General features: G+C 41.6%; 1 protein-coding gene across 2 annotated transcripts in view; it reads left to right on the forward strand.

Annotated features, from left to right (window-relative positions):
* The window catches only part of KCNH1 (potassium voltage-gated channel subfamily H member 1), a 308739-nt gene that overhangs the window by 55246 nt on the left and 228878 nt on the right, over positions 1 to 24615 (forward strand). For both annotated transcript variants that reach the window (XM_074949315.1, XM_074949316.1), the window contains 2 exons: positions 2033 to 2425; positions 22592 to 23021. In XM_074949315.1, coding sequence (XP_074805416.1) covers positions 2033 to 2425; positions 22592 to 23021 — 823 coding nt within the window. The remainder of the gene's footprint in view (positions 1 to 2032; positions 2426 to 22591; positions 23022 to 24615) is intronic.

Consider the following 24615-nt stretch of genomic DNA (forward strand, 5'->3'; position numbering starts at 1 on the left):
ATCTAAAAAGCTTTCCCAGATGCCACTTGTTTGGCATTGACTCACCTCCCTCTGGCAATGCCTTTATCTTCCTCTCAATTTTCTCCTATCACTGAGCCAATGCAAGCCTTCACATTTTTTATTTGAGGAAAAAGTGTAAGGGCCTGATTCTGATCTCACTCTGGTTTCATGCCTGTGTGCGTCCATTGACTTACATGGCGTCACTCCTGATTTACACTAGCGTGAGATGAACATCAGGTCCAAAACCTTCCAGACACGATTCTATTCAGTTATTCCAGTGTATTAATCAGGCCTAATGAAGGCAGTGAAGTTACACTGGGGTAAAACCAATCCAAGGCCCAATTCCAAAAAGGACTTAACTTCAAGCTAAGAGTGTGGCCAATGAGTTTTAAGCGCATGCTTAAAGTTAAGCCTTTGCTTAAGTGCTTTGTTGAATTTGGGCCTATATGAGGTCAGAAATCAGATCCTAGGTCTTCAGATATTCAGTACTCCTGATGTCTGAATTATTTTAATGGAAAGTGAAAGTTAAAAGCTGGCATAATTTACTGGGCTAATGGTACAATTTTGTGGAGTTGAAAGCAAAGTGAGTTTACTCTTATGCCCCACAAAGTAGCACAACAAAGTCCAATTAATTCATGCCACATCATAGCTTCAGTATAGCAGAGAATTAAATCAACAGCGTTCAGAGGCAGTGTGGTCCACTGGTTGTGGCACTGGGCTGTGAATAAGGAGAGCTAGGTATTATTCCTGGTTTTGCCAGTGACCTTGTGCAAGTAACTCCTTGCCTCTGCTTCCCTTCCCACCCTTCGTCTGTCTTGTCTATTTAGACTGTAAACTCTTCAGGACAGAATCCGTCTCTTGCTATGTATGTTTTCAGTGCCTCATGCAATGGGGCCCTGTAACAGGAAGGCCTGCCCCTTAGGGTAAGTCTATATTGCAGCTGGGAGCCAGCCCCCCCAGCCAGGGTAGACACATTCACGCTAGTGGGGTTTGAACTGGTGTGCTAAAAACAGCAGCATGGACATTGCGGCTCAGGCTGGAGCTCAGGCTCTCACGCCGACCCGATCCCCTGGGTCTAAGCTCGTGTGGCTAGCCTGAGTCTCCACCATACCTGCAATGCCCGCGCTGCTGTTTTTAGTGAGGTAGCTCAAGCCCCACTACTGCGAGTCCATCTACCTGGGCAGGAAGCTCACTCCCAGTGGCAGTGCAGACATACCCTTAAGGTCTAAGAAGCCTAGGCTAGCCAGCTCTGTTCCATTAGCCCTACCTGTGCCATAGGTAGCTGCCTCCCAGCCTAAGAGGACTGGACTAATTGGGGTCAGGTGACACCCTGAAACATCTGGATCTCATGGGAGAGCTGAGAAAACTCTGTTTGAAGGAAGAACCACAGGAAACAAGTTGGGCTCTTGTGGGAGGGTCTGGAAGGACTCCAGGGAAGTAGCGAGCATCCTACGTCTGAGTAGGGAAGATAGAAAGGTAGCTCCAAGAGGAGCCGAGACTGTGAAGGGACTCCAGGGAGGCATGCTCCATCCTAGAGCAGGGAGACTTAAAGGGAGCCCAGAAAGTGCTCAGAAGGGAAACCAAAGTGGGGCAAAAGTACTTTTGGTTTGTTTGGAGTTGAGTGGACTGACCTTTGAAAGTGACCTAGACTGAACCACATCTATTCTGTGGGAGAGAGACAAAACCCTGTGGATGAGAAAATGAGGCAGAGCGCTGGCAGGAGCCATGCTTGGCCAGCAGGGGGTGCTATGGGACATATATGCCCTGTGACGGACCCCGATCTGGGGTTGGCATCAAATTGCTACCATAATGCAAACAGGAAGCTACAACACCATAAAAACGAATAGTGAAAGGATGTAGAGGCAACCGGTTAATTTAAAAGGATTCTGTTGTACTGTACTTGCAACTCTTTAGTGTTTAAAGGAGTCGCAGGATTTTGTAATGGGCACTATTTCTGTGAAACGTTTTGTTGAGCTCAATAATCAAAAAAGTGAAAAATATTTCCCTTTTTCTGAAATATCTGTCGTTCCAGGTACTGCAGCTGGGCTCTGAAATCCTTCCACAGTACAAACAAGAGGCACCAAAGACTCCACCACATATCATTTTACATTATTGTGTTTTCAAGACCACCTGGGACTGGATCATCCTGATTTTAACCTTCTACACTGCTATTTTGGTCCCTTACAACGTCTCCTTTAAAACCAAACAGAACAACGTGGCCTGGCTGGTGGTAGATAGCATTGTAGATGTCATTTTTTTAGTAGACATTGTGCTTAATTTCCATACCACCTTCGTTGGGCCAGCCGGAGAGGTGATCTCAGACCCCAAGCTGATCCGCATGAACTACCTGAAGACCTGGTTTGTGATTGATCTGCTTTCATGCTTGCCATACGATGTCATCAATGCATTTGAGAATGTTGATGAGGTTAGTATACCAGGCTCATTTCCAGGGCTTTATTTTTTTTCTTTTAATGTTTGCCTCCCCCCCAAAAATAAGGAATGAATACTTGTAAATATGCTGGCATATGGTGTGAGCATGTCTCCCTTTAGTAGCTGTCCACAGCAATTGCTGCTGCTTATTCATAGCTATGCAACATAATGTAGATATTGTCTTGCACACACCACCTCCTGTCCCAGGGCTGGGCCTAGATGTGTTGCCACCCAGGGTGGAAAACCATTTTGGTCCCCTGTCCTGAATGAACCAGCCAAGTGTGTATGCCCAAAAATAAAATAAGGCAAGTAATGTAGTGCCCCTAGAAGTTGGTGCTCAGGGCAACAGCCCTGGTTGCTGGCCCTATTTCCTCCCATGGGTGATCGAATAACATCTCTTTGGCAATTAGTGGTAATTTTTATAGGAGAAAGTAAGATCAGGAGAGTATTCACTGGTTTTATCCAGCTGTCTTTAATTTGATGTAGTAGCCAGAAAGGAGGAGGACAGCCAGCATGATATGGCTAGCAAGCTCCCTGCAGACTACGGTTGGTCCATGCACCACAGTTTGGAAGACATGGCATACCAAACATTTATCTGAAACTACCGTTTTCCAGCTCGTTTTGATGACTTACAGTCTAGAAGGGGCAGAAGAGAGGGATCATGGAACCTTCCCTCCCTCCTTGCTCACCTTCTTCAGGGCTAGCCACAAGACAGCTGGGGAGCACAGACATTCCCCTGGGCTAATCCCACCAATGACTTAAACTAGGGGGATAGGTTATAGCTTTAACAGTTTTACTTTTAGTCATTTAGACTAGACTGCATTGAGACTAGACTAATTGCCTTTTATATTAAAGTCACATGTGCAAATAGTTTATAAAGGGTGGTTAAATAACGAATATCTTAATAAATGGTTAATCAATTAGTATAGATGAGTCCAACAGTCCTGCTTATAACTAAGGCTACGTTTATGTCACAGAGGTCATGGAAGTCACGGAATCTGTGACTTCCAGAGACCTCCCTGACATTCTCTGCTTCAGCCCCAGGGGCTGCAGGACTCTGGAGCTGACAACCAGTGGGGCCCTGGCAGGGTCCCAACGACAGACGACAGCAGCGACAAGCGACAGGGAGCCCTCCTGCAACGTTCCAGCAACAGGTGACAGACTCCTGAGGGGGCCCTCCTCAGGGTTCCAGCGACAGGCGATAGCCTTGTGGGTGACAGGGGTTGCCTCAGGTGAGCTGCTGGGATGTCCCATTTTTCTCTTTGGGAAATATAGTCACCCTGCAGCTCCCAGCCACCATGGGTGAGGGGGACCCTCACAGCTCCCAGCCACCATGGTGGTGGGGGGAAATCATGGAGCCACATCAGCAAGTCACAGACAGGTCATGGCTTCCATGAATTTTTGTTTATTGCCCATGACCTGTCCATGACTTTTACTAAAAATAACCATGACAAAATCTTAGCCTTACTTATAACCATCTATAACACCATCTAGTGATGTGCTTATAACCAGCTGTGAGACACAGTACTTGTAGTAAAGTGGTCATCATGAGGTTAACAGGATTACTCAACATATTATGTGTTGGAGTCATGCTCCCCCCTTCCCTTATTTAGTGGGACTTCCCCCACCCTCCTCCTGTTGTGATGCAGCTAAATAAAACAGCAAATTGTCAGTCTGTAGTCCTGTGAGTAGACTTATTTTTGTTGCATTGAAAGGTCCCTTTACAAAACTACTCATGCCTGTAACATACTTCTAACACCTATTAATCGTTTATTCATCCTTTATAATCCATTTATAAACATAACCTTAATGTAAAGTGTGACCGATCTGTGTCCTGAAATCAGGACATTCCTTAAAATAATGTCCAATGAAATATCTGGATAATACTAAAAAAACATGTTACTTCTTGTATAATTAAACAAAAAAAGCTGTGAGAACAAAGCATTGTTCATCTCATTAGACCCATGTAAAATATTTGTTTTTCACTTTGGCTGGGGATAGCTAGGCAAACTATTAAGTGCAGTGAAGCAAATGTAATGTTATGTGAGATTTAATTCCCTGAAGATAGATTTTTGTTTTATATAGAGCCACAGACTGAAATAACACAAGTGAAATCACCCCCAAAACTTTGTAAGCCCTGTCCTTAAATATTTGTTTGTCCCAAATTGTGCCAAAGGGAAGATTTATGTGAAAGACTGACATTTTGCTGTTGTAGATAATCATGGTACTCATAAAGCAATAGAAGGATTGATCAAGTGATCAACAGCTGGCATCTACAGTAGAGTTTATATATTTGTGTGGTGTCTACAGTAGAGTTAAAAAAACAAAATCAAACAACTAGAGTCAATTTTCTTTACGTTCCTAGAACGCTAGCAAATCATTCTTGATCCTGCTGGACAGGCTCTTGATAACCTGAGTCTGATTCTGTCAGGATGACATACAGAACACACCCAGGTGTGAATGTCCATGCTAGAGGCCATTACACTGAAATGAAAAGCCTTTAAGTGAACAGAGATAGGTACATAGTTACTGCAATGATTTTCTGAAGTGATTATTATTGTTATACCTGGAACTTGGTTTTTCAGATTCTTAGGATAAAGCTGTCATTCAAAGGGAACAACTGGTTCATACTGTAATTATTCTATGGTTCTTCAATAGTTTCTTAATCAGAAAAGTACAATAGTGTTATTCCTGGTCATTCTAGTTATCCCATTCAAGCAAAGAAAACATGCTATTCTTGATGCTGTTATTCTAATGCTGTTCGCCATTACTTCCCCTAATGGGGCCATATCCTTAGTTGGTGTAAATCAATGTAGATTGACTAGGGCAAATCCTCAGCTGGTGTGAATTGTCAGAGCTCCATTATGATCAATGGAGCTATGACAGTTTACACCAGCTGAGGATCTGGCCCCATATTTGTTGTCCATTTCACTATGAACTGCTTCAGAGGAGAGATAAAGACAATCCATCTCTTTGAAGGGCCAAATTCAGGAAGTCTGAGTCTAGAGAGAGAGACTAAGTTGCTGTAACTCATGCCTTATTACAGCTCTTCTACATGGCGTGTTGTTACATCAGTTCCACTTCCTTCAGGCTTGATGACTTCTCTAGGTTCTGATACGCACTGGTGTGAAACTGAAGTTATACAAGGAATCTTCACTGGAATCTAAAGGCTAGATTCACTAGGCTGCTCCAACTGCTTTGAGGAAACAACTTTTACATCGGAAAGGTTGCCTTTTTTAGCCTTACGGTAAATACTTTAATAAAAAATCATAATGTAATATTGCCAGAAGGGAAATGTGACAGAGTGCTGGACAACAGCTGCTGATCCAGCACTCTGATCACTGCAACTTCCATTAGCTGCCCCTTTCATGCTTGAATATGGGAAGGAGGCCAAATTGATTGAAATAGGCTGGAGAGAGTTAAAAACTAATTACCTCATTAACTTGGAAGGTGTGTACACACACACACACACACACAGAGGAAGGAGGTGCAAAGGGGGGAAAGAGAAAGAGCTGTCACTGGTAGAGTGAAGGATATAGGAGGTCTCTCTACCCTGCTGGGCTCAAAGGCCAGAGAGCCCCAGGATTCTGTTCAAGCCGCTGCACAACCTGTATAGGTGGTGAGAACAAATTTGTAAATAAATCACTGGCTGCTTTACCTGATGGTCTCAATAGTTTGTTCCTCTGGAAAGAGGCAGGAACAGAGCCTGCCCCTGCCATAGGGAATGACCCTTCAAACATGTTAATAAAATGAGGTAAAGACTATAAAATCATATTTTACTCCTTCAGTGTTTCCCTGTGTTGACTGTAGCAAGAGAGAACAGAATCCTTATTTGGCTTCATCAGAGCAGGTGAAAGCTGAGTAATTTCATCTGTATCTAATCATTCTTTGTAAAGAAAGATGGATGTCAGTAATGAACTAGCTTGACAAGCCAATTTTTTCTTAAAAATGCCATAATTCATGTGATGTACATAAAGGATTGATTTATATGAGGTGCCTCATCTGAATCTGATGCGTGAAACACTTTGTACCTTACTGCTCCACAGACCTGTTGGCTCTCTTCAGTTAACTATGACACTTGGAGTCATTTAGCTCTTGAATCTTCTTGTGGAGGAAGGCTGGAGGTGCTCATGTTTGCATTTGAGCATTAAAAGCATTTGGCATCCATGTCTGTTTGTATGCAGGAGTTTGGGTTTCTACAATTCATGTTTGCATACTGGCAAAATCATGTGTTGGTAGAGAAGTGTGATAGTGAGCTTTTATTTTGTCCTTACATTGTTTGGTTTTCTTGGTATTAATAAACTGGGATTTTTTTTTGGTGCACTGGAATCTGTGCAGTTTTATGCTCTGAGATCCCGATGGCCCCATACCACAAAAATTATAATAGAACAATTCTTGAGGTATTGGTTTCAGTACAGATGTAACTGGGTGAAATTCTATGCCCTGTGTTATGTAGGTCTGACCAGATGAACTAATGGTATCTTCTGGCTTTGAAATATATAAATCTATGAACAGCATGTGGTATCATGAGCTGACACCCGTATTCACCATAAGTGGCCCTATTTTTTAGTGATGGCAAGATTGACTGTGGATAATATTGTAGAACTCTTTTTGGGCCAGATTTGGCCGCAACTGATAAGGCCAGATCACGTAAATAAATATTGGCATGTGCCAAATCAACTGTTTTAGATAAAATATTTTTAATACCATGTCTCTCCCACTCCCTTTCGCCCCAGCATAAAAATAACACACACAATCCCAGAGCTACTGATGGATCCACCATCATAGGAATATTTAGAACTAGAGCTGGTTGGAAACTTTTTGCTTTGGGGGAAAAAATGAAGGGAAGTGTTTCGGTAAGGTTAAAATGTTTTGTTCTGTTCTTATCAGAGCAGCAGGCATCAGCTTTTTGGTTTAAATTTTTATTTTATTTTATAATTATAACATAAAACAAAATATTTCAATGGATCTGAGCTGATTTCTCCCCCCCCCCCAATTTTTTTCACTTTGTGGGCAATCTCAAAATTCTTTGGTTTTTTTCTGATTAGGAATGAAAATAGACTTTGAAATCACAGAATGTCCAACAAAATGAAAATTCCAGTTCCATACAGATTTATTACAATGTCTTGTCTCTAAAACACTTTGTTGTCATTAACTAACTTATCCACACAACTCCTGTGCGAAGTAGGTAAATGTGAATAGCCACATGTTACAGATGGGCAGAGGGAGAGAGGTAAGTGCTTGGTTCAAGAACACAGAATCAGAGATCAGATTAAAGTAGGAATTGCTGGCTCCAAATCCTGCATTCAAACATCTAGAACACCTGTCCCCCCTTACTATGCCCCACCCTCTCAAAAGTTGTATATTTAGAAAAAAGAGAGACTATCCATGGAGAGATTTCCCTCTTGCTCCAAATAAAAGGAACATTGGAGAACTTTTTTCCAGTCTTTTGCACACTGGCGAGTTATTCCTACAATTAAAAGCCAAAACCCTTCCTTGAACTGGTAAGGAACTTCAAATAATGGAAGTCTTTCATTGACTAATGAATCATCATGGTGCCAGACTTAGATTTATAACGGTACATACTGAGGTTAAGATGGTACAGTGGATTCCAGTTTAGCTTGCCTAGGATGAGGGGTTGTTCTAAAATGTCTTCCACTTCTCATAAACCCTATAGTACTGATCTCTCTTGAAAATGTGCACCAAATATCATATACCAGTATTCAGACTGACCATAAATTTTTCCCCACTCAAGGAAAATCCACATAGATTTGGGTATAATGTTACTTTTTTTGTGCTGAAGCTTCAGTTGCCAGAATTAACAAAAATAGAAGTCAGTGACATAGTAGTCTTGTATCCCTCAATAGATTTATGACAGATTCCTTGTTAGGAATTTGTCAAGACCAATGCAGTCTAAGACCTTAAATGCCAAAGCCAAGCTGAAGCATGTTTTTGCAGTGGTGGCATGAACAATTTCACACGGACCTTTGTATCTTATGCAGTTTTCAGCCCATAACTTCATAAGACACTGGAAACAATGACTTGTTACCCTGGTAACATGTGATCCTGTCATGAAATCTCCTGGCAGGAATGGAATCCACTCGTGTCACCACCATATAAATCTCTGAAATAAGGGAGTTTATAGTGGAAGTGCTGAAGAGCCTTAAACTCTAGCTGCACTAACATGAGCCACTATAATCAGTTATTGGCTGACATTGACTAAATTGAGAACTATCCATCACTCTTATGAATTGAGGTGACAGAGATATGCATACTGAAAAGTCGTGAGGAAAGATGTATTAAATATAAATGAACTTACGTTTACCTAGCCAGATGAATTAGAGAAAAATCTAGCATTCAGGCAAAGAAGATACGTATCTTCCAAAGGAAGGGGTTTTAATGACGAAGTGGAAGAACATAATCCCTGACCTTGAAGAGGATAAAGGAATAGATGGTGGTGATAAGTATAGTCAGGTAACAGGGTGGCCTGCCCCTTTAAGGACAAGAGTCCTGGGGCCAGCCAGTTCTATTTACCAATCAGATGCAGCTGAGAAGTGGTGGGGACAGGTGTTCCTATAAAGAGCTGCAGGAAAGGGGGAGATAGAGAAGCTGCAGGAAGGGGTAGTCTCCCTTCCTTAGAGACCATTTCAGGAGACTCCTGGTGGGAAGCCTGAGTGTCATGTGTGGGTAGAAATCTCCAGCTGGAAATGTTTGTTTTCCTTTTGTGAGTTGTTTGGTGGTTTGGACAACAAATGGAATCTGGAGGCAAGGGCTAAAGATTGATTTGAATGCAGCTGATAATTCTCTAGGCCGGTGAGGAAGGTTGCCATCTTACAGGTCCAAAGAGGAGTCAGTTTGGAAAGAAAAGACATTAAATCAGCTGAGTTTTATGGAATCTTGCTAACTTTGAAACCTTCCAGTTGCTTTTCAAAGACTATCACAGCTACATTTCAAGTAGTGTTAAAGTTATTTACTGGTGTGTGTGAGCAGATTCCTACCTAGTTTTGTTCATCTTTCCTGTTTGATTCCTTTCCTTTGGGAAAAAACAAAGTGCTTTGGATGTGGGTCTGTTAACTGTGGTAATTAAATGAATCTTCTCTAAGGCCACATCTACATTTACAGCGGCATGTAGAGTCCAGACACTGCATGCCCAGCTAGCCTGGGTATAAATAGCAGTGTAGATAGTGAGGCATTGCTTAGGTGAGTAAAGTACAGACACACCAGAACCTTAGGGTACACACCCTACTCTGCTCTCTGTTCGCCTTCAGCGAAAGGCTCTGGCAGTGTGGGAGGCAGCAGGGAAAGGCTCCAGCAGCTCCCTGCGGCCATAGCTTTTCACTGCCACATGTAGCTACACATGACAACATGGGCGCAGATTGCTTTTCACCATAGCGTGTAGCTACATGTACCCTATGTGTCGCTGTGAGCGTAGACCAGGCCTAAGTGTGTGGCTAAACTAAGCAAAAGGAAAACAATTCCTAACCCAACTTCTGTGGAGTGTTTTTACACAAGCGGCAGATTATACATGCCATAGTCCAGGATAAAAAAAACTGCAGTTCAGTTCTTGGGCATGTATATTGGGAAATGGATACTGGCTGCACTAAAAATGGCTGGACTTAAGTGGAGATACAATGAAACATTTAGAACTCTGAGCTTTTGAGAAATGTCTGATTTAGTATGATGTAAGGCTCTCCCACTTTGCTGTGCTCTTAAACCTTTCCCTCCTTACCCCGCCTCTCAAAACTCCATAGCTCTCCATCCCCATATCAGTCAATCATTTTGACACCCTCTTTCAAATGTAATGCCACTCTTTTTTCCTTTATAGAGTGTTCACTTTCATGAATACCAAGTATATGGCAGTGTTTGTAGAGTGGTGAATTCCACTTTTTATTGAATATTGCACATTCAAAACCTGCACAAGAGACAGGGTCCAGTCAGACCTTTGCGATTGTGGCAATCTCTATTGAGGCCCTCTCACATGCAAAAAGTGGGGACATTTTTTTCCACTCCCCTAGAATATTTATAGTTTCTACCAGTCTGATTTCTTGTTGTCTTTAAGATACTTGGAATTTTGGTCCAAGCATTCTTTCATCTGATTTACCCCTTCCAAGCCCACGTTCCAGCTGAGCAACAGGTCTGCTGGTCTCATGGTCCTCCAGCATAACCCAAGAGGGACCATCAGAAATAACCTAAGACAAGCTGAATGATTCTAATGAAGTCTAGTGGAATTTCCATCCCGATACATTAGACGGAAGTTAACGTTCTTCAAAAATTGTTTAGCTCTTCCTTCATATTTACCATCTTTTCACTTTTACCTGTTATCAGCTCAAATCTTAAGACTTTTACTCAGACCTGATGCAGGCAGATTCTCACTGGCTGACTAAGGGCTTCAAGAATAGATCCTATGGTTTGATTGCCATTCAGTTAATCTCTACAAGCTATTGGCAACCCAGAGCAACTAATCAACTGTAAGCTGTGCAGCAATATGGCTATATAATTGACCAACTCTAATTTGAGTTAGGCATGTCATAGCCATTCTGTAAATTCATCGCTTTAATGTACATGTTGGCAAAGAAGGCTTATGTGAATAGGGAAATCACAGGGTTTACCCACTTTTAAAGTTCTGAGCTTAAAATCTCCCAGTAAATGGAATCATGCACTCCTGACAAACACAAATAGTGTATAACATGAATAAATCATGATACTAGCATATACTTATCCCTTCCCTTCTCAGGTACATCTCCCATAATCACTGAATCCAATGTAACAATCAGTTTGCCCTCAGAACTACCATTGACACAGATATGGAACTTTACAGATTGCGGTTGCTGTTGTGGTTACTGCAGCTTTAAGGTTTGGAAAACTGTGTTTAGCAGAGTTTGAAAGAACCTTGTCAGCTGGAGTTGTAGCCGGAATCTGAATTTAAGAATGAGGCCGGGCTGGATGTAGTGTCATGACAAGGATCCTCTCACTGAGCTAATTTGATTATTTTTGTTGCAAGTTTATTTTTTGGCTATTCTGATTTAACTGCAATAATTTTAGTTATCGGGCCAGATTTGGGTGTTTTTCGCAGGGGGCGGCATGTAACAAATGATTGCAGTAAAAGAGCAATTATTGGGGAAAACTCTTAAGTTTTTAGAGCCAATCTCTGCTCTGATACTCCACTGTCAACCTGGAGAAGCCCCACTCAAATAATCGGAGTTATACTACTGTAGATCCAGAGTAACTGAGAGCAGAATTTGGTCCATGGACCTTATTCTTATTGCTCTGATGACATTACTTGTGGTTCTGATCAACTGAAAATGTTCTGCTTCATGACTGCATTGATTTCAATGACAAAATAACTTCTCCAGGAAATATGTATATTGTCTTAATGCCACTAGCTGACTTCCTGCAGGAGCAATTGCTGTATCAGTGCTGAAAGGGCAGAAGCAGCAAATTTGTTAAATCTGAGGCTTTAGTTTTTATTTTCATTTGGGGCCTGCTCCTGTTCCCACTGAAATCAATGAATCTAGTATTAAGTAAACAAATGCTAGATAAAGAGAGAACTTTGACATAGAAGCTATTACACAATTCAGTCACTGGGCTTGATTTTGCCTTCTGTTGAACTGGGAAGAGGAACGTAGAGGAATCCTCTCCTCCCCCACCCCCACCCCACCTCAATAAATAGAAAAGGATCTCTTCTCCAAGCGATAGGAGAGAATACTCGTGAATACGCCAGTCTGTGCACCACATCTCCTTGTAGATGCAGTTGGATGGCAAGAGGACTTATTCCGCTGCAATCAGCAACACACATTAGCTGGGAGAACACACTGTTCCTTATTAGAGCAGCAGCAAAGAACACCCTACCCTGTGTCCCTTGGACCTGCTCTCTGGACTCGTGGCTGGCAAGATAACTGCAGCAGAGTGTCCATCTGCCAGCATCCCCTGTTTTCCCTTGTAATGCTGTCCTGGATAGGATTTATCTCCAAGTCACAGATAAGTAGAGGTATAATTTATACATTGGGTGCCAAGGCTACTTTCTCAGATCTTGGCAAAGCATGATACGTGATTTATCACACTGCAGAAGAATGAGTAGCTTATGTGGGCTGCTATTTTATCTATATAAATCTAAAAGAATTAATATATCAAATTACATCTTCAGCGAGAACATACGGTGATAGCTGTTGTCCAAGGAGAAGAGCTAATTGAGCATATTAAATTTTGCATTACTTCAGAAAACTGCTGTTAGAGTGATACTTAAAGTGCTTAGAAAGGGAAACATCTTCTAGAAGACTGGATTCAGTTACCCTGTTTTCTTCAGTTTAGAGTATTTTTATTGATCTGAGGCAGCAAATCAGATGAGATGGCAAAGAGTATTTATTTGAGTAGATAAATGGTTGGTTGCTTTATAATCTATTTCATAACAGGTATCAGATTAGAATTTAAGATGGACTGGTACTAGATGCCAAAAGTAGTTCTGACCCCAGATATGGATTGGACATTTGTATTTTTTTTTTCAAAATAGGGAAAAAGCTTCTGGAGTTGACTTGCTTTATACCAGTATCACTGAAACAAAGGTAAATAGATCCATTAATTTGAGGTGACTTCTTAATTTGACACTCATCCCCAAATTACAATGCTTAATGAAATATTAGTTTACTGACAAATTTCCTTTATCTTTGTTTCCCTTTGTTACAGATCAATGTAAAACAATGTGTATCTTTTCCTGGACACATTAGCCTTTTATCAGTTTTCAACCCATCTCTACATTTACTTCCCATGTATTTGCTGGGTTTTTTTCTTGATCTCTCTTTTCCACCTCTGTATTATGGGCATGGTTGGTGGCTATGTTCTATCTGGATGCTGGAAAACTGGAATCTCAGAGCTCTGACCAAAAACAAGCTTCATGGATCTTAGATCTCCAGCTGTTCCCTTACTAAAAGCCCTAGTGGTAACCAGAAGGCTTAGATTTTAATTACAGCTTGTGAGTATAATGTTATCTCATAACTTGGCTGCAAAACATAGTAATCTGTAGGAAAGGTCATGTTCAATTAACATGAAATTCTGTTAATTAACAGAAAATCAGAAAATTAAAAATGACAAAGTGAACAGTTCTAATCATGGTATTGTTTACAATCAGGGTTATCATGACACTTCAGATATCTAGAGCAATGCAGTGGTGAAACTGAATCTAGAATAACGTTAAAATAAATGGGGCAAGATTGGTTTCAATGAATATTGCCCCACTTATGCCAGTGGTGAATTTGGCCATCTGTCTGCAATTTTGCACAAATAACTCATTTACTTTTATCTAGCTTTATTCCAGTCCTTATAATGATTTACTCTTTGGCCTCCACATCTCACTCCACTTATATTAAACCTCAACATTGCCATAAACCTCCCTATAGCCCTTAAACATGACAGGCAGGATTTTCAGAAGTGGTGCTTTGGCCAGTTGAAATCAAGGGGAGCCAGTGTTAGGCTAACACTAAGCCCTCTTTTAGAAAATTCTGCCCTCTACCTCTGGTTCACACTTGGTTCCCAACCACAGTGTTTATAATAAGAGTGAAACATATTCCTGCATTTTATGCATGAAGAAGGCTATATGCAATGTCCTGAAGAGTAGAATGTGACTGTGTAAATTTAACCTGTACCTGCTCTCCTTAATGAAGGCTCCAGGAGATATAAATTGAAAACTATTTCCAATCTTCCCTAAAATTACTCATCCTCCATCATGCCCTGAGGGAATTATAAAGTGTGTTCACTTTTCAGTTGTGGTGTGTAAAAAATGTGATTTAAAATTATTTACATAAAATTATACTTTCTTCAGCTAGAGCCCGGTTCTTCAGTGATTTCAGACCTGTGTGAGCTGAACTATGGATGACAAAATATGCCTCTCCCATACAAATTAACAGCAATAATTAATAATAAATGCTTTGCAAACTGAATTAACCCTCCCTTTACCCATGTGAGCTAGGGATGACTTGTTATCCCTATTTTACAGATTTGAGAAATCAAGACACAAGACCTTGCGTGACTCACCCAAGGTCTTGCAAGCAGTCTGTTGCAAAGCCAGAGCTAGAATGCATATCTCCGGAATCCCAGTCCTGTGCATCAATCCAAGATTAATCTGTGTTTTCATGAGCTGTGTGTGTGTGATGTGAGGAACTCTCAACTGGTATGTGACACAACAGAAAAGGGAGAGAAGAATGAAGCCAAAACATGCACGATACAAAGCAGTGATGCACAACTGGAAAATCAGGTGCTCATGTGTAGAGTACCTAATGAGTAGCTTTAATTTGTGGCATATGACTACCAAAATGTTATTTGGCAACATTTTGAGAATAATCTTTTTGCTAACTCTTCTTGGCCTGAAAAGCATGGGTCACAAATACACTCCTCTTCAGCAACCAGGCTTGCTTGTCTTTATGCTACTCAAAAAGTGCAGTTTGCTTCAAGTGCCGTTTAAGCTGAAAAATGACTTTGCAAAAGTGACATCACAGGGCTCCATGTTACTTGTACATGCACCGGATCTTATCAGGAGACTTTGAGAGACAAAGCACAGACTTGTTTCCTCTGCTATACATCAGAGGAGACTGAAACTGGACTTTCTTTCTTTCTCATGAATCACCAATAACAAAAATAAAAGTTCTGCTGGCCATATTCTGCTGTGAAGAACAACTGTGCACCCTTATCACCCTCAGTGTGTTTGCATGGCGGGATCTCACTAGAACTGGGTAAACCGTTCTATTGATGATACATTAGAAGGAATGGAGTCTGGCTTGCTCTTCCTTCGTTGTGTTGGCTCTGCATGGCAAACAGGACTAAAACAGAGTAAAAAATCCTTATTTTTACTCCCCCCATCTTGGTTACTCAGGTCTGTTCCTAGTCTCTGAAAGCACCCAAGAAACAGATCTGATGAAAGATGAGGTGCAGTTTTTACATAGCTGCTTAACAGTGTGGAGCAACACTTCACAGAAATATGTCCAGTCACTGTTTCACAGGGGACTGCTGGTATTGAGAAACTTGTCCTACACTCACATCTTCCTTACGGGTGTTCCCTAAAGGGCTCCTTTGCAGTACAGAAATTGGTAATTCTTGGTGATGATGTGCAGCACCATTTCCAGCTCTAATGAACTGAAACTTATTTCTTCTTTGGCAGATGGAGCTCAATGTGTGTCTCTTAACCTGTCCCTCAAGTGTGTATATGAGTAGTAATCCTGAGAGAATTAGAAGCATCAAGTGGGAGTATATTGAGTTGAGGCATTTCTCTTGTGTGACCTCTTGAAGCTAACCTGTTGCTGTCTGCTGTACGATGAAATAGGTTGTTTCTGTGTCGATAAGAGCAGCATTAAAATAGACAATAACTGTAAAGCGTTATTCTACTCTGGAAAGTGGCAATCTAAAAATGGCACATTCATAGCCAAGAGATGTATTCTTTGTGTGCATTCATATCTTCAATGCTGACTTCAGTGATAAAGTTAAGTCTTTACTGCTTCCAACAGAGGCAGCACAGCTAAGATAGAGCAAACTGGGTTCTGTTTCTTTTAGTGCAGGCGTGGGCAAACGTTTTGGCCAGAGGGCCACATCTGGGTAGGGAAATTGCATGCAGGGCCATGAATGTAGGGCTGGGGCAGGGGGCTGGGGTGCAGGAGAGGGTGCAGGGTGTGGGAGGGGGTGCAGTGTGCAGGAAGGGGCTCAGGGCAAGGGGTTGGGGCAGAGGAGAGGTATGGGGTGTACCGGGGGCTCAGGGCAGGGGGTTGGGGTGCAGGAGGGGTGTGGAGTGTGGCAGGGGGTTGGGGTGCAGGCAGAGGGCTCAGGAAAGGAAGTTGGGGTGCGGGGTGCAGGAGGGGTTTGGGGTGCAGGCTCCAGCCCAGCACTGCTTACCTGGAGCAGCTCTGGGGTGGCAGTGGCATGCACCGGGGCCAGGGCAGGCTTCCTGCCTGCCCTGGCCCCAGCCCCGGCCCCGGCCCCGGCCCCTGCCCTGTGCCGCTAGCAGAAGCGTCCGGCACCATGTCCCTGCTGCCCCTGGGGGAGGGTGGGCAGAGGGCTCCGCATGCTGCCCTTGCCTGTGGGTACCTTCCCCGATGCTCCCGTTGGCTGCGGTTCCCCATTCCCGGCCAATGGGAGCTTCGGGGGAGGTACCCACAGGCAAGGGTGTCCACCCTCCCCTAGGGGCCACAGGGACATGGTGCCAGACGCTTCTAGTAGCGGCGCGGGGCCCGTGGTGCCACGGGGGAGGGGCAATCCCGCAGGCTGGATCCAAAACCCTGAGGGGCCAAATCCAGCACGCGGGCCGTAGTTTGCCCACCCCTATTTTAGTGCATCAACATAAAATTTTTACTAATTTCCATAATGACAGTCAACTCCAAAGCCTAATTGGGAGCAATGAAGTGTTAATCTTCTTGGGTGGTTTCTTTTAATTTCTTTTATTTAAAAAAAGAAAAAAAGTTAAATGCAAAATATGCTAACACAACATTTATTTATATTAAAACATATGTCAGAAAAAGCAAAAATTAAGGTTTTTATAGTAACATTTAAGTACTCTACTTTGCCAGTTACTATATAGGATGTTAAACACGTAACTAAATATGCATGTTTGTTCAATGTGAGCAAACTAGTATTAGCACAAAACCATGAACTAGAGCTGGTCAGAAAAACTATGAAGGAACTAGGGCTGTCAAGTGATTAACAAATTAATCATGATTAATCAAGATTAATTTTTTTAATCGTGAGATTAATCACGCTGTTAATAACAGAATACCATTTATTTAAATATTTTTGGATGTTTTCTACATTTTCAAATATATTGATTTCAATTACAACACAATACAAAGTGTACAATGCTCAGTTTATAATTATTTTTGATTACAAATATTTGCACTGTAAAAAACAAAATTAATATTTTTTTCAATTCCCCTAATAGAAGTACTGTCATGCAATCTCTTTATCATGAAAGTTGAACTTACAAATGTAGAATTATGTACAAAAAATTACTGCATTCAAAAATAAAACAATATAAAACTTTACAGCCTACCAGTCCACTCAGTCTTACTTCAGCCAATCGCTCAGACAAACAAGTTTGGTTACAATTTGTAGGAAATAATGCTGCCTGCTTCTTTTTTTACAATATCACCTGAAAGTGAGAACAGGCGTTCTCATGGCACTGTTGTAGCCGGCATCACAAGATATTTATGTGCCAGATTCACTAAAGATTCATATGTCCCTTCATGCTTCAACTACCATTCCAGAGGACATGTGTCCATGATGATGATGGATTCTGCTCGATAACAATCCAAAGCAGAGTGGACTGACGCATGTTCATTTTCATCATTTGAGTCAGATGCCATCAGCAGAAGGTTGCTTTTCTTGTTTGGTGGTTCAGGTTTCTGTAGTTTCCGCATCTGTGTGTTGCTCTTTTAAGATTTCTGAAAGCATGCTCCACGCCTCATCCCTCTCAGATTTTGGAAGGCACTTCAGATTCTTAAACCTTGGGTTGAGTGCTGTAGCTATTTTTAGAAATCTCACATTGGTACCTTCTTTGCGGCTTGTCAAATCTGCTGTGAAAGTGTTCTTAAAATGAACATGTGCTGGGTCATCATCCAAGACTGCTATAACATGAAATATATGGCAGAATGCGGGTAAAACAGAGCAGGAGACATAAAATACTTCCCCAAGCAGTTCAGTCACAAATTTAATTAACACATTATTTTTTTTAATGAGCATCATCGGCATGGAAGCATGTCCTCTGGAATGGTGGCTGAAGCACGAAGGGGCATACGAATGGTTAGCATATCTGGCACATAAATACTTTGCAACACCGGCTACAAATGTGCCATGAGAACGCCTGTTCTCACTTTCAGGTGACATTGTAAATAAGAAGCTGGCAGCATTATCTCCCATAAATGTAAACAAACTTGTTTTTCTTAGCGATTGGCTGAACAAGAAATAGAACTGAGTGGACTTGTAGGTTCTAAAGTTTTACATTGTTTTGTTTTTGAGTGCAGTTATTTAACAAAAAAAATCTACATTTGTAAGTTACGCTTCCGTGATAAAGAGATTGCACTACAGTACTTATGAGGTGAATTGAAAAATACTATTTCTTTTATCATTTTTACAGTGCAAATATTTGTAATAAAAATAATAATATAAAGTGAGCACTGTACACTTTGTATTCAGTGTTGTAATAGAAATCAATTTATTTGAAAATGTAGAAAAACATAAAAAAATATTTAATACATTTCAATTGGTATTCTATTGTTTAACAGTGCGATTAATCGCAATTAATTTTTTTTTTTAGTTAATCGCGTGAGTTAACTGCGATTAATCATAGCCCTAGAAGGAACTATCCATGGGAGAATGCAGTTCAGTTTATACTGCTTGGAAAATTTGTGGTGTTTTAACAGAAGTTTCATTTCAGAGAAATGATAAGGGGAAGAACCAAACACTTTTAGAATGAAATGTTTTGATTTTTGTTTTGAAATTACTTCGTTCCTTTTTTTAAATTTTGTATTATAAAGTCGAATTTGGATCATTTTTTACTGATCCAATTTTTTTTTTTGGCATTTTCCTTCACAGACGACATTGAAATTTTTTGGTGTTTGTTCCAAGTTGGAATGAAACCAAATTTCAAAATCTCAGTCCTTTGTGAAACAGAATTTCCATCCGCAGCACAGCTCTAATGTTAGCACTTTGGAACTGTTTTTCGGCGATAATCTGTAACTTGTAGGCTCAATTTTGCACAAACAGTGTTTAGCCTGAATCAGATTGCATATGCAGTAAGTCTGTTTTAAGCTTCTTTTTGTTTGTACTTGCAACTTAAATAGCTAATGTCTAAACCCTACCAGTTGTCTGCATTTTATTGTGGGCACAGAATTGAAGGCCCAATATATTTGTGTATGAAAAGCTATGCCTGCAAACCTGAGGCCCAGTTGTAAATCAGGCCCTGAATAATAACAAGGCATATTAATGTTACATTAATGATTTTTTCATGTCATATTATTACATAAAAAAGCATAGGTGTGTTGGGGGAAACACAGTGCTATGTCTTGACATTAGAGGACAGATATTTAAAGGAGGGCAAAACCTGCATGTGAATACTCAAATGGGCATTTAAGACTTCAAAGTAGGGAACTGGGTTTGCAAATGATTGGTTAGATTTGCCCTTCCCGGATTTTCATGTATATGTATATTGTGTGTTGCTGTTGTATTGGGGTTACGGATATTTCTGCAGGGCTACCTACCACGTCCTCTATTTTGGACATTAGGTCCTACATGCCTTCTTGTCCTTAAACCTTTGAATTTCAAGCAACCGATCATACTCCTTCTGTCAATGAAGTAGAGCTAAGAATGGCACAAATGGGAAAGGTGGGCTTACCTGTCCATCTGGGGAACAAGTCGCATGTGTGACTTTTGAAGGCTGATATGTGATTTGATTCCTGGTTAGAACTAGTAAACATGATGGGAACACATCACTTTAGGCCCTTTTTCTAAATCTCTACAAATTATTCTGTTTTATAGAAATATCACTGTCCCCTTTGGACGTGTTTGTGAGCACAATTAGCAGAAGCACTTGAAGTCGACTTTTATTGTTAAAGCATCTAGCAGTGTCATTTTTTTCAAAATAGGAAACTATAATCATGACAAATTAATGAAATAAAGAGAAAAATACATTACTTCAGTCCTCAAAGGACTTATGTTAATATGTAAATCATATGTTATTAGCTAAATTAAATTGTTTCGCTACATTAAATAAGCCGGAACTAGAACATTGAGGCAAATTATATGTAAGCATGACTGAACAACTTTCGGTAAAACCTGGTGACCGGAATTATGCAACTATGCATCTCCAGAAACATTTATTAAAACAAACGGCTTAAAACTTGTTTGGAGAGCTTACTTAAATCTTTTTAGTCAGAGGCAGTTCCTGTGTCTGGTAAATCAGATATATGAGCTCACTCAAAATGTGTTTGGTTTTTGTTTTCTTTTAATTTGCTTTCTGTAAACTTACGGTGTAAATCTGGATGATAATGATGATACTTAGCATTATGTAGTGCACGCTTTAGATCTGAGATTTTGAAGCCTAGTGGGAGCTTTATCATATCTACTGCAAAGATGTGTCATGAAGAATATTTACTGAAGTTTTCAAAAGTGACTTGTAATTTGGGGGGCCTTAATTTTTGGGTGCCCAAGTTCAGATATTTTAAAGGGGCCTGATCTTCAGAGGGTGGGTTCTCAGCACTTTCGGACAATCTGGTTCCTTTGAGGTGTTGCGGTGGACATCCCAATACAGAGGAATCCAAAATCCTTAGACATTTTTAGCCTTTGTAGTTAATCGTCGTGGCACATCCGAGGTAGATACGGTAAGTATTATCCCCATCTTCCAGAAGGGGGAACCGAGGGCTTGTCTACACTGCGATGTTGTCGACAAAAATTTTGTCTTTCACGGGGACTTAGAAAAGCCCCCCCACCCCACCCCCCGCCCCGTGAAAGACAAAAGTTTTGCCGACGCAAGTGGCAGTGTGAAGGTAGCTTTGTCGGCAGGAGCATGCTCCTGCCGACAAAGCTAACGCCGCTTGTGGGGCTGGAAGTATTTTGTCGGCAAAAGTGCCGACAAAATACCGACAGAGAGCATTTGCACATGCTGACTTTTTAGCAACAAGGCTGTGTCAACACAGCCTTGTCGCTAAAAGCTGCATAGTGTAGACAAGCCCTAAGGGTGAGAGGTGAAGCAACTTGCCCAAGGCTACACAGTGAGTCAGTGGCGGGGCTTGGATTAGAAATAAGGAGCTCTTGTCTCCAAACACTGAGCTCATTCCACTACATATCTCAAATCTATCTGATATATAAGCACAATAATAAAAAGCTTAGACTGGTCTTTGTTTGCAGATAACAACGGTTCTATTCATTTATTGGACCATAATTTCAGCCAGCCTCAAAGTAACCTCTAAATATCCACAACCAATATCTTCACAAAATTGGGCTTGCAAATGAGACTTCCTTATTCACATAAAATGCCTTTTTCATATGTACAGTAACGCCCCACTTAATGTCCTCTCGCTTAACGTTGTTTCAGTCTTACGTTCCTGATCAATTACAGAACATGCTCCATTTAAAGTTGTGCAATGCTTCGCTATAACGTTGTTTGGCTGCCTGCTTTGTCCACAGCTGGCAGCCCCCCAATCAGCTCCTCTACGCCCCCCCCAGTGTCTCCCACCCGCCAGCAGACCCCACAGATCAGCGCCCTCCCGCTCCTCCCCCCGCCTCCTGCCCGCGGCAATCAGCTGGTTTGCAGTGTTAAAGAGGCAGGTGGGGAGGGGGAGCCTGCGCGCTGTGTCCTCGCTCCTCCCCACTCCCTCCTGAACGCCACAAGCCAGCTGATTGCCCCGGGCAGGAGGCAGGGGAGGGAGGGGGGAAGAGCGAGGATGCAGCATGAGGAGTAAAGGGGGAGAAGGGGGGGGGAGAAGAGATGGGTTAAGGGTGGGGGCTTGGGGGAAGGGGTGGAGTGAGCGGGCCGAGGGTTGAGCTCCCCGCCCCTGGTGCTTGCAGAGGAGGGGAAGCTGCCACTGCTGCTGCGCAATGTGCTTCTCCTAGCCTACAGCACCTTCAGCCTCCTTGCCTGCCTCATTGTCTCCAGTGCCAGAGGGCTGTGCCTGTGTGGGGTAAGGCGGGGGACCCTCCCAACTATAGTACTGTACTGTACGGCAAAAAAACAATTTCCCTGGAACCTAAACTGCCCCCCCCCCCATTTATATTCATTCTTATGGGGAAACTGGATTTGCTTAACATCGTTTCACTTAAAGTCGCATTTTTCAGGAACATAACTACAATGTTAAGCGAGGAGTTACTGTATAGATTAAACCTATGAACGTATAGCAAAGCGAAGACATGGCTATATATCTGATCAACTCTAACGTGCATTATGCATATTTCAAATGGTCTGAAATGAGAAATTCAAAGAGAAACCCAAGGCATGTGAAAGTGAATCGAAACAGAAGAGAAGGTTTGCATGTCCCCCTGAAAACACAGGCCACTGACATTCATACGCTTCACTGTAATGTCGCTTTATAGGCATGTGTCAGTGGCCAGTTTGCATGCCTAGATTATGAACACTGTTGATAGAAAACATTAAATAATGTAATGATGAATTCTAATAGCCTGCTCTGCTTTATTCTTTTAGGGAATCAGTAGCCTGTTCAGTTCACTGAAAGTAGTCCGACTTCTTCGGCTGGGTCGTGTGGCTCGGAAGTTGGATCATTACATTGAGTATGGAGCAGCTGTCTTGGTTCTGCTGGTGTGTGTGTTTGGTCTTGCCGCTCACTGGTTGGCTTGCATTTGGTACAGCATAGGAGATTATGAAGTTATTAATGAGGATACAAACACAATCCGAACTGAAAGTTGGCTCTACCAGCTGGGGGAGTCCATAGGAACGCCTTATCGGTTTAACTCGACAGGTTCAGGGAAATGGGAAGGGGGGCCAAGCAAGGATTCTGTTTATATCTCCTCGTTGTACTTCACAATGACTAGCCTCACCAGTGTTGGATTTGGGAACATTGCCCCCACTACAGATGGCGAGAAGATCTTTGCGGTTGCTATGATGATGATTGGCTGTAAGTACCAGAGATTTCATTTTTTTCATAGACAACAGGTATAAAGTCTTCCTGTGCAAGTCAACCTTTATAAAAATTTCTTACTCAGTATCTTAAGGGTTTCTAACCAATCTTTAAATCTCAGTTTTGTGACAACATTTAGACATCATTACATAAAATATTATGATTTTTCTGGTATGATATTTTAAAATCAAGGGTGAGAAATTTTGCATTAATGTTGCATAATATTAGAATGACTGTTTCTGTAACAAAATGTAGTTGAATTTCTGCTTACATTTAAACAATTAGAACATGCAAGTTCTGGGTAATTAAAGACCATATATATGCAATCAAACAAGAATGAAATGTATTAATGTTTGTTTGAAACTAAGTACCTAATCCTGAAGATGTTTATTTGTCTGAACAACTGTATGCTGTGAAGAGTTGCACTGAAGTCAATAGGACTATTCATGTATGTAACATTACTTGTGTGTATAAATGTTTGCATGATTGGGAACTAAGTGAGTAATTCAAAAAATCTCATCTTTCAATTCACTACTCTCTGGATTTTACAGTATCTAAATTTACTTGTACAGTTCTTATATTCAGAGATGGAAATGCTTCCCTTACTATATTACACAAATCAAGAGTCAAGCTGCCAGAATAGAGCCTAGAATAGTTTGTTGTTATAGAGGGCGCAGGTAGTGACACATATGTTCAGGTTTCCTAACACTTTCCCATATGAAAGAATCTTGCAATTTTTTTTTGAGAAGCTCTAACATCTATAGTATTTGCAGTAGGGCTTTGAAATTCAACAGCGAGAGATCTTGGGGCCAGATAAGTGCCTTTTCTTTGTTACGTGAAATTCCATTAATCTTTAATTGAGTTATAAACTGTTGAAAATTGCCTGTCTGTTGTCAGCAAAATGTTGGTAGCATGTCAGACCGGTATCTTGAATACTAACATTCTAAGGAGAGACACCGGTGCTGCTGCCAAAACAATAGCAGTAAGTACAGCGAACCTTGGGAGCAGACAGTCTCTCTGTGATGGTGGGAGAGCGCTGGGTTGAAATCCCCTTACAGCCTACCTTGGACTCATCATGTGGCTGCAGTGGTCTTTCTGCCTACCCTCGGGGAGCATCACACTGGATAGGAGCTCCTGGGCAGAGGAGAGAGACGGTTGGGCCTGGCTCCTTCCAGACCCAGTACACGGTGCAGTAGCCTAGTCCACACTCCGATAACAGCCTACTTCTGCTGTTAGCTACTGTAATCAGCCCTGTAGCGAAAGTCTGTGCTGAAACTTCAGGGTTCAAACCCTGATGATGATTGATCGGGGGAAGGAGAAGGGAATGGGTTTGTGACAACTAACACAATAGAATTTTCACCCTTTTTCCTTTCATAAAAACAAACCATAGGAAATTACTTAACATGCTCTTAATGTTTTGTGTGTGTTTTGTTTTTAAGTTGCAAAGTCAAGCACCCAAGTTGCCTGTGCAACCTGAATTCAACCCCCTTGTGCATCATGATCTAGTTTTTAATTGCATGATCACATCCTCTTTCATTGCAGAGGACCCCTACCTCATTCAAGATGGACCCGCTCTTGGGGTGAAGCAGGG

This window comes from Natator depressus, chromosome 3, assembly GCF_965152275.1.
Source record: "Natator depressus isolate rNatDep1 chromosome 3, rNatDep2.hap1, whole genome shotgun sequence".
NCBI lineage: Eukaryota > Metazoa > Chordata > Testudines > Cheloniidae > Natator > Natator depressus.